At 56.1% G+C, this 10438-nt stretch overlaps 1 protein-coding gene across 1 annotated transcript; it reads right to left on the bottom strand.

The window, feature by feature from the left end:
- Positions 1-302: 302 nt before the first annotated feature.
- SERPINC1 (serpin family C member 1) lies at positions 303-9087 on the bottom strand. Its single transcript, XM_027778558.2, has 8 exons — positions 8905-9087; positions 6257-6370; positions 5317-5695; positions 2425-2640; positions 1955-2092; positions 1476-1869; positions 1065-1129; positions 303-841 (listed from the first exon to the last, which is right to left on the bottom strand). Exons 2-8 carry the CDS (start codon positions 6352-6354, stop codon positions 668-670), a joined length of 1464 nt encoding a protein of 487 aa, XP_027634359.1. The 5' UTR covers positions 6355-6370; positions 8905-9087; the 3' UTR covers positions 303-667.
- Between the last annotated feature and the right edge of the window lie 1351 nt (positions 9088-10438).

The following is a 10438-nucleotide window of genomic DNA, read 5'->3' on the forward strand; positions in this document are numbered from 1 at the left end:
CGGAGCCTCGGCTGCGCAGGGCTTTCCCCGAGCCGTGGCTCAGCGCTCGGACACGCCGGGGCTGCCGGCAAGCAGGGCGCTGGCGTTGGGCAGCTCCGCCAGCTGCCCGCAGCACGGGGAGACGGTGGCGTTCCTGGCCCAGCCAGCACCGGCCACCGGGCTGCTGCCCCCGAGCCCTCCAGCGCGGGGTTGTCCCGCTGGGGCTGGCGAGCGCTGGGGAGGGCCCGTTTGTGGAAAAAAGAAAGTTTAAGTCTGGGAAGTGACTTAGTGAAAACTGCCCATTCAGAGATCAGCTCGTTAGGTACAGATCTATAGGTTTTTAATGAACCAGGGGAGCAGAGTTACAGCTTGAGGCCTGAAAGGGAGGAGGGCTGGGTATAAGAGGGACAGCAACCTTGGACTCGGGTTTGGGTGCCAGAAAAAAAAAAAAAAAAAAAAATATACAGCTTCCCTTTGAAGGCAGGAGGGTGCAGCAGGTGAGGTGCCCTCGGAGCCCCCTCACCCGACACGGCGAGGAGGAGCGGTCACAGCCCACCCGGAGGCAGCCCCCCTGCAGCTTGCACCAGCCAGCAGGACCACCCACCCCAGGAGCAGCCTGGGCTTCGTGGCGATGCCCTACCCCTCGTGCGGGGGCGGAGGAGGGAGAAGCGAAGCCCTGAGAGCCCCTCTAGGAGCAAGGATCGGCTATTCTGCCCATGAAGAGGACGGTGTTGAGGGCGGCCTCCCGGATGAAAAGCAGGAAGGGCCTGTTGGCGTTGAAGATGATTCTGTTCATGGGGAAGGAACGGCCGGAGACTGTGACAGCCATAGCAGCCGATGCCTCGCTGCCTTCTTCGTTCACCTAACAACCAAAACAAAAGAGATGGGATTCAAATACGGGCATTACGCCGAGGGCTGGCCCTCCTCCTCCACAGACAGCGGGTGCCAAGCTCCCCGCTCCCCCCAAGGCCCCAGGAGGCCGAGGAAGCCAACATCGTGGGTTCAGAGCTATTCTTTTTTCCTTCAACGCTTCACGGTTTTGAAAACAAAGAGGAAGATGCGGCTGGGACAAAACCAAGGGTTACCTCGAGGAAGGCTTTGTGGAAAGCCTCGGATACGTAGAGGTCTGTACGGCCCTCTGCAACGATACCTGAAATACAAAATAAAGATGGTTCTAACTAGGTTTTTAGACAACAGCTCAAGAGAGAACAGCCTTCCATCCTTCATGGCCTGCGTTCAAGCAGAAAGCACGTCTGCCCTAGAGCAAAAAATAGCCTCCGCCAACTGCAGCTGACTGCTTAACTCCACAGCCTCAGCGCGGAGCTGGGCTGCGTTCCGTGATGGGCTTGACCACAGAGCGCATCACTGACTGCAGCAACATCTCAACACCTTCGTGTTCTTGTTCCTCATGTGCTGCTACACTTAGTGCCCTGGTGCCTGTGGAGGAACGATTACCCTCCACCCCCACCCCGCACCACCCTGTCCCCACATCTGACCTGGGAGTCTGGCACTTTCTGGACTGAAGAGATCTTCCAGCCCCATTTTTCTTAGCTTCTCTTTGACACTGAAGCTGTCCTCGACACGGAAGCGAGGGAGGTAGACGAAGAGAGAGACCTCTGTCATGGAGTCTATCCAGTCCTGCAGCTTCTCCGATGTCAGGTCCCGCTCCACCTCCACCAACGATGTCCCAGGATTGGGCAGGACCAGCACCATCGTGATATCATCCCCTTTGTAAGGCAGCTCCAGCACCTGGACTTTGTCCTGGGGGATGAACACGTGATTGAATTTGGACTCTTGGTACATCACTGGGACCTTGCAGGTCTCACCGTTGGCTTTATGAAATGAATCCAGTTTTGTGTTTGGAGCTGGGAACTGCGATTTCCAGTGCCCCTAAAAAGGGAGAAGGGGAAAACAAATATGAGTGCCGTGTTTCCCCTAGGGAAGTGGGCAGCACCCCCAGTTTTGTTAGCCATACCTTAAAATAAATGGTGTTCACCAGGACCAAGACAGTGAGATCATCAATACCTTTTTCTGGGATCACTTCTGTAATACGCCTCTCTGTCTTATTAGCCACCCACTCATTAATGATCTTCCTGGAAAGTTCTGGCTTCTCCTGAAGGATGAGACCAAAAGAAGTTAAGTCCAGGGTTTAAAACACTTCTTTGTATCCCTTCTGCAGCAGGCAGATTAACAGGACACCGATCCCAGCGTAGTGCTGCAGCGTTTAGCAGTCAGGAGTGGGGAAGTGACTGCGGTTAAGGCAAGCTGGGACAGGAGGAGCTGCATCCCAGATTCCCTCCTGCCTTCCCCGACGTCCCACACCCCAGAGCAGGGCACTCCCTGTGGGCAAAAGATAGGGACACAGCAAAAGCAGGAGGACCGGAGTGGAGGGGGTGGACACGAAACCAAACAAAAAAAGATAAATCCTGAGCACTTCAAACTCACTTTGAAGTTCAAGGGCCAGAGTTTCGCTCCATAAACTATTTCGCTGATGTTCTGGTAAGTCTCATTAAAGACCAAAGACTTCTCCCCGAAGAGGCGGTTGGCTGATACCAGCTCTGAGGATTTGTTGGCTTTCTTGTAAAGGCGACAGTTCAGCTTGGCAAAGAAGAAGTGGATCTGATCAGATGTCTTTTCCGAAATGGTGTCAAACTGAAAGACCTGGAGGAGCCAGACAGTGAGGAGGAATCCATGAGCAGGCCCTTGCGTCCCCACAGCTCCCAGCGCCCACGGCAAGTGTGATCCAGCCTTTGCTTTCTGCTCAGCAGCCTAAATCACAGACGCAAGAAACCTGCAGGCCCTTGGAGCTTCACCCCCCGCGTTTATTTGGGAACCCAAACCTACGTAAGAGCAACACGTCACCAGCCTAAGACCTAGTTTGGGGACTCCCAAAACACGGCACGCAGAGGGGCTGCTCCTCTTTCTAGCTCTGGTTCCCTTGCTCTCCATACGCCACCTCTCACAGGTCCCAGCTTCTGTCTTCGAGCCCGTCTTACCCGAGAGAAGACTCAGCTCTTGCTGACTGCAGTCCCTGCCGGGATCTGCCTCTTTCCCTGCCTCTGTTCCCCACCCCCTTCCACTGCCCCAGCTGTGGGCAAGACACATGGTCTTGCAGATCTCCGGCTCACAGGTGGGCATGACTTCGCTAGACCCTTTAGGTGGTTGTGCAGAAGCCTAAGAACTTGGCGAGCTGCTCACGCGCACCTTGGTTTTCGGGTGTCAGGGGACAGATTCTAGCTGGGTGCACGAACCACGGGGCTTCCCCCGGTGCTGCTACAATTAGCATCACTCGTGCACGGTGCTCACAGCCCCTGTGCCCCATGGCCAGAGCCTCGCAGGAGATGAGCTTTGCTCTGGCCATGGAAGCTCTGGGGCCTGGAAGCAGCTCCCAGGTCAGTGCAGGTGTCGTGGCTCCAGCTGGGACAGGGTTAATTTTCTTCTTAGTAGCTGGTGCAGGGCTGTGTTTTGGATGTGGCGCGAGAACAATGTTGATAACCGATGTTTTCAGTTGTTGTGGGTCGTGTTTATACCAAGTCAAGGACTTCTCAGTTTCTCAGGCCCTGCCAGCCAGAGGGCTGGGGGGGGGCATGGGAACCTGGGAGGGACACGGCCAGGACGGCTGACCTGAGCCAAAGAGATATTCCATACCATGGGGCGTCATGCTCGGTGTATAAACTGGGGGAAGAAGAAAGAAGGGGGGGACACCTGGAGTTATGGTGTTGGTCTTCCCAAGCGACTGTTAGCCGTCCTGGATCCCTGCTGTCCTGGGGGTGGCCAGACCTGCCTGCCATGGCGAGTGATGGATGAATTCCTGGCTTGGCTTTGCTTGCGTGTGTGGCTTTTGCTTTAAGCTATCAAACTACCTCAGCCCACGAGTTTTCCCACTTTCACCCTCCCGATCCTCTCCCCCACCTCACTGCGGGGGGGTGAGCGGGCGGCTGCGTGGGGCTGAGCTGCCGGCCGGGGTTCGACCACGACAGCAGCTCCCAGAAGGACTCACAAGGTTTGTGCTAAACCCTCCTGTGAGGGACAGTGCCAAAAAGACTGCTCCTTCCCAGGAGCAATTCTCATGGCCCGTTGAGTAATTCTGGCACCCCTTACCTATTTTTGCAGGGAACGGGAATACGTAGCAAGTGTTTTGAGGGTTGATTTCTGCAGCACAGCGTGTTTGGTCTTATTTGCTCCCAGCTACAACGACAGTTACACTTTGCCTACCGCTATCTAACCTCAGGGCCTTATGGCACAGAAAATCCCACAGCACGTTGCTCCACACAAACACCCAGGATCTCTGGCACAGTTTCCTACCAGGCAAAGTTGATGTTCCTGGCACTTTTGGAGGGAAAAGGGCGGATTAGGAGCGCAGCTCCGCAGCCTGGGTGGCTCAGTGAGAAAAGGGTCCCCATCCAGCAGGAAGGGCTGCCCGGGGGGGAAGGCCTGAGTGAGGGTTTTGGAGATGCAACAGGAAACCCCAACATGACTTACTCCAGAGACAAGATCTGCCAGGACAGCGGCAGTGGGGACAAAAGGAGCAGTTGGATTCACACCTCCTCGTTGCAGGGAGAAAGTGTCCCACCTGCGAGGAAGGTAGGGGCAGGACTAAGCCCCACGGAGCAGGCAAGTGGGGCTGACACTGAGAAAGGTGCTTGGACAGGCAGGGAGTTACCTGGTCCCACGGCAGAGCCAGCACTCGGGATTACCCCTCCAGTGGGACCAGGGCTCCCCGCTCCAAGCGCAGGAGCCACGGCCGGTGGGACACGGTCCCCGCGCACGGGCTGGCCTGCCTGGGACAGTCTGCTGTCCTAGTCCTGGCTCAGACTGCTCTTACACGTACTACAAGGAGGCCCTCAACCAGTAACTGATGTTCCTGCGTTCCCAGAGGGTGGCAGAGCCCTGGAAGCCAGCTGGACTGGGGGGTGTCCCACCTGTCTGATTTTGTCCCAAGGGAGAGAAAGGGAATGTGAAAAACAGCCTCTCCCAATGGGACTTGGTATCCCGGCTTTTCCTGCTTTTTGCTTAAGAAAAGGCTTAGCCACCTGCTCAGCTACGTGCTGGCCCAGCCTGCAAGGAACAAACTGTTCCCGTTCCCTCCCCTCAGCTCCCGGACAGGCGAACGCTAACCTCCCAAACCCAGGAAATCCACCCTGAATGCCGGATCCGAATAGGCAATCAGAGGAAAGAGCTGGGATCTAACCAGATCCAGAGACAAGTGCAGCCTGTGCACGTCCTTCCCGGGGGCTTGTTTAACTGGAGGCCTCCCTTCCCAAGCCACAGAGCCGTCCCGACCCGGACGGGTCACCCGCTGTCCCCTCCGCTGCCTTCCCGACCCTCGGCACCCACCTCCATGAGCTGCTGCAGGGTGCTACCGCAAGCCCCGAGCTTGGTCATGGCGAAGGCTGTGGAGATGCTCAGGGGCGACATGAAGATGTTTTCCCCATTGTCCTTGGAATCAGCCAGGTACTTGTAGAAGACAACAGCGAAGCGCGAGTTGGCCTTCGACAGCTCCCAGACCCGGGGGTTGGTGGCCTCCGGGAGCTTGCTCTTCCCTGGCTCTTGCCCCTCGCCCTCCTGGGGCTTCTTCTCAGGGTTGCGATAGATACAGATGGGATTCACCGGGATGTCGCGTGGCTTCGCCGTGCAGATGTCTTCCACGACGTAGTGCTCCGGGGCAGCTAGACCCCAGATGCCGAAGAGACACAGCACAAAGAGATGCATTGTCCTGGAACCAGAAAGAGGGAGCTTACACACGCTCACCTGCCCAGAAAGCCCCATGCTGCCGGCACAGCACACGAGCCCCGTTTCGGCCAACATCAGACAGGAGCCCCGCAGTCCTCTCCAATGTCCTCCTGTCCTGTAGCTGCAGGATAAAGCAGGAGGGTGGACAGACACCACCAGCGCACCCCTGAGCACACACCGCTTTTAGAAACAACACGCTGAAACCTCTGCTTTCCCAGAGCCCTGGGAACCGTCTTGTTTAAGCAGCAGGCTCAGCCCTCACCAGGTTGCCCCAAAGCCTATGACTTGAACTTCGGGGGTTGTCCCCAGCAGCCAGCCGAGGTGGCTACAGCACGATGCCCAGGCGCGCCTGTGCCTGGAGCCGCTGCTGCCCACTGCCTTGCCTGGCTGGTGGCAGGTGGCCCAGGCTTCACTTAGACAAAGTGGGTTTGACCATTCCCTTACCCCCTTCCTGGGGGAATCCTCCTAGTTCTCCTGGTCTCTTTTTTCTCCCTTCACCTGAAGCCCTCAGTCCCCTCCAGGTGCTGTCTGTGCTCAGACTCACCTCGGCTTTATGCTATTTAAGTTACTGATGCAGGAAACACCACAGCCAAGAGAGGTGATGAGGAAGAAGTCTCCACAGGAGTTGGTCCCTTCATTCATTCAGCATCTTTAATCCCTAAAAAGTATATTTTATAAGCGTGCATGGTACAGCTGGTACGGGACAACTATTCCTGTCCCAAGTCCACACCACCTCAGTGCAGACTGTCCCTGGCACCTGGGGAGCGGAGGCTCACGTTAATAACCACGCTCAGCACAAGCAGGTCTCTGCAAACCTCCCAGCAAGGCAGAGAGAATTTGTATTTTCCAACTTTGCTGAAGCAGGGAGGGGGTCCGCACATCCCACCACCGCTGGCGGCCGGACCTCAGAGCCATCCTGGGGCTGAGTAGGCAGCACGCGAGGTGTCCCGTGTGCCGTGGGTTGAGATGCCCGGGACACGGCTCCACGTTGGGTTTGCTCACACCCCTCATGGGAGTGAGCTCATGGACACAGCCACAACAGCTCGGGAAACGGCTGCTGGGAAAGGCTGGCAGCCCGCCCAGGACCTGCCTGCCATGGGGGACTTTTTCAGAGATGTGGCTAACGCTGGTAGGGCTCTGCCTGCCCGTGTACTCGCTGCCACCGCAGTAACTACAGACCGGCTGCGTTTAGCACCAGCGACCTCCCCGCGGTCTTGCCAGTGCTGGTGGGCCAGCACCGGGGGGAGGAAAATGGGAGCAGCCCCAGGGCTGACCTGGGATGCAGGAGACCTCTGGGTTCTTTCACAGCCCCCTCCCCAGGCTCTTGGGCAATGACTTCATGTTGGCTCCGGCTCCTCCGCAAAAGCATTAATGACCTCATTTGGCACCGAGGCCACACCGAGCCCCCGGGGCCCCTCTCTAGCACACGCTAAGAGCACAGCAACAAGCTCTGCATGAAAACATGCAAAACAAGACGTGCTTGCTGCGGCCATGGCCACCGCTCCTGCTGCTAACAACAAACCAGTTATTTTCCAAAGGGTTTAGGATAGATACAACACCACAAAGGGCAAAAAGAAAAATTATCTAAAAGGGGAGAGGAGTCAACCAAATACAGAAACAAAAACAACACCCAGGGCAGGAGGGCAAGAGAAAGGAAAACTATTCAGACAATTGAAAGTACTCCAGGAAGCACTGCTCTTCCGAACCTTTCCCTCTTACAGGAAAAATCCGCCAGCAAGAAGCGAGGCAAGCGTCTGTGCTGCGCAGCGCCAGGGCCAGGACCAGAGCGACCCCCCCCCCCGCTGCCTGCCAGCCCCCCTCACCCACGCTCGGGTCCTCCTGGCTCCGGCAGCACCGAGGCGCCTGCGGCTGCCGGTCCCACCGTGGAAAGGACAAGCTGGCTGCCGTCCCTGCCCTGTCACTTCGCTCACCTCCCGGGACAGGCATGCCTGAAGCGGGTGTGGGTCTGCCCCTGCAAGCACAAGTGCCTGCTTCTGTCCAGAGGCAGCCCGCGGTGCCCGCTGTCACACGCAGTGCTGCCAACTCATGCTTAAAACCCAAAGGGCAAGAGTGGGGAGAGCACCTCATCTTCATCCTGCCCTGATTAAACGGGAAAGACCCCCCCTGCTTCTACTCCAGTCCTGACTCCACCAGCTTAGAGGAGATACAGGACTTTAATGCCTTAAATCAAAATTTATCAAGTGCTCAGGCTGGCGCTGCCCCTAACACGTCCTATCTTGTCTCTTACAGGCAAGAGCCCTTGCGAAGTTTTGGGCCAGCTCTTCACTGCAGCACTTGGCTGAAAAACACTCCTCCTCCCTCCGCAGCCCTTCAGCACAGCCTTTTCCATCGCAGCACTGCCACGTACTCCATATGTCAACTGCTTTCATCCTGGAAGGATCCCAAAAGCATTACCGCAACATCACTGCCTGAAAGGGGTTACTGGCAAGAAAGAATGTAAAAATTAGAAAGGGCTCTCTTTTTCCTGCTTCACCCCTGTAAGGAGCATAGAACGCCACAAAACAAATTGCTGATTCAGCTCAGTATCAGGCTGCTCTGGGGAAGCGCAGAGAAACTCCCCCATCCCACGCCTGCCCTGCGACACGCCGGGCTCCAGCCGGTGCAGGCCATCTCCATCCCACTGCTTCTCATGGCTGCACGGAAGGACAACGAACCAGCTTGCAGACCCCGCTCGTCTTCCAGCAACCACCCTACAGAACCCACCCGTGCTACCCACGGCGGCGTGACCGGCCCGCAGCACCCTGGCAGCATGCCAGCCGGGCAGCAAATGTTAAGTAGCTCAAACCATTTTGAGACTGAGTCAGGCTCTTGAGAAGGGAAGCCTTCCTCGCCCCCGCGCACCCCAAAAGCAGAGCGCAAAGCACGTCAGCGGTGCTCTCTTACAGCCAGGCAAGGGATCAGTGGACCCTGGGGGCAGCCTGGTCTCCTGACTTGTTCTCCGCACCATGAAGCATTGCTACAGCTTAAGGGTAGAAGTCAAGCAAGACACTTCAGCGAGCTGTACAGAAGCGAGCTTTCGGAGGACGCTCCTAAAACAGCTCCTCGGGCCCATGCCCAGAGCAAAACACCACTCTGGCAGCAGCCACAATTCTCAGGCTCCCACAAAGGCAAAAGAACCTGTTACAAGGACTTAATTCCCAATGAAAGATAAGCGGAATCAGTTTCTCTTACCTGCCCCCGTACCTCCAGCCTTCTGCTTTCAGGATGCAAATGCAACCACTAAGAGGACAGTCTTGCTTGAGCCCAAGCCAGTCCAAGGCAGTTTCCCCACTGGAATTCTGTGCTCAAGCAGAGCTGAGACAAAAGCAGGGGACGGTGGGAGGGGAGTAGGATGCTGAGGCCAAAGGCTGATGACCAGCTACAGAAGGTTAAGCAAAGAGCGGAAAAAAAGCAATGTTTAGTTTGAAAGAGGTTTTAAAGTTCAATCTGACAAGGGAAAGTTCGACCACCCACCTCACGCAAGTGCCTTCAGTTCTTGCCAATAGAAAATTAACTGCTTACACCATGAAAGAACCCCCCAAACTTTCAACAGTTCAAATGTGATCTAAAGTATTTGTAGATCTCACTTCGGTATCTTGTAGCTCAGCAAAACGTTTTGCTCTGCCCCCGGCCCCGTCACACCCCTTCCCAAACCGGCACAAGCTGGGAGAAACTGCCCCACTTCACACTTCGCAGCTTCAAACACGTCCCCTCTTAAACACACTCACCTTTTCACTTGCACAACGTGAAAGCTGATTAACAGCATCTCTCCTCATCTCCGGCTCACACAGAGCAGCACTGGGAGAAGGATTGAGCAACACCATTTCCAAGGTACAGTGCGGCTGCTCCCCAAACCCAGCAGCGTCGCCTGCCGAGCCCCAAACCCAGCAGCGTCGCCTGCCGAGCCCCAAATGCCAGGAGCTGGCTGGCGCAGGGGTGCTCAGCTGCACTGCTACTGGCCTCCAGTAAGAACCCAGCTCCTAATAGAAAAAGCAGCTGCAAACTGGTTTGAGGGAAGTAAAAGACCTTCCTATACCAGTATGGGCTAAAATTAAATGGGACAGGGATTGCAGAAATAAATGAAAGGATGCCATGCTCAGGACTCAACTTTGCTTTCCTGGGCTCCCCTCCACAGCCCAGGCGCACAAGTGCCACTCTTAAAACTGCCTCTGCCCAACATAACATCATTCTTGCTCTCTCCAGTTCTATAACCAGGGCTTCATCCAAATCTTCATTAAAAAATAATAAAAAAAAAATCTTCACCGCAAGCGAGCACAACAGCTATGCAATCCACACTGAACACCGCCCAGCAGCACGCCAATACCTGCTCCCCAGAACCGCTTTCAGCCCGACAGCAGATCGGGGCAGACCTGCCACGCACGTCAGTACCCGCGGGTCCGGGGTTTGTAATCCGCGGCAGGAGGCAAAGCATCCTCCACGAGAAGGGAAGGACTTGTGCACCATACCACGTTGCTCCAAGTGGCTGCTGGTTTGGTTTCCCAAGGTAACTCACACTTGCGGGTCCCAGGGGTAAATTAGGGATCCTCCCCAGCCCACGGAGAGCAGCAGGCAGACACCCAAGTATAAGAGGTTTCCATTTACCCAATGCTCAGATGGAGTTTAAGGCAGCCAAAACGAGAGCAAACACCTTTGTGTCCTGCACATCCCATACAGCTCCAGCCAACGTGGACGAACTCCTGCCAGCAGGACAACGCATGCTGGCATC

The sequence above is a fragment of the Falco peregrinus genome, chromosome 10, assembly GCF_023634155.1.
Source record: "Falco peregrinus isolate bFalPer1 chromosome 10, bFalPer1.pri, whole genome shotgun sequence".
Classification (NCBI taxonomy): Eukaryota; Metazoa; Chordata; class Aves; order Falconiformes; family Falconidae; genus Falco; species Falco peregrinus.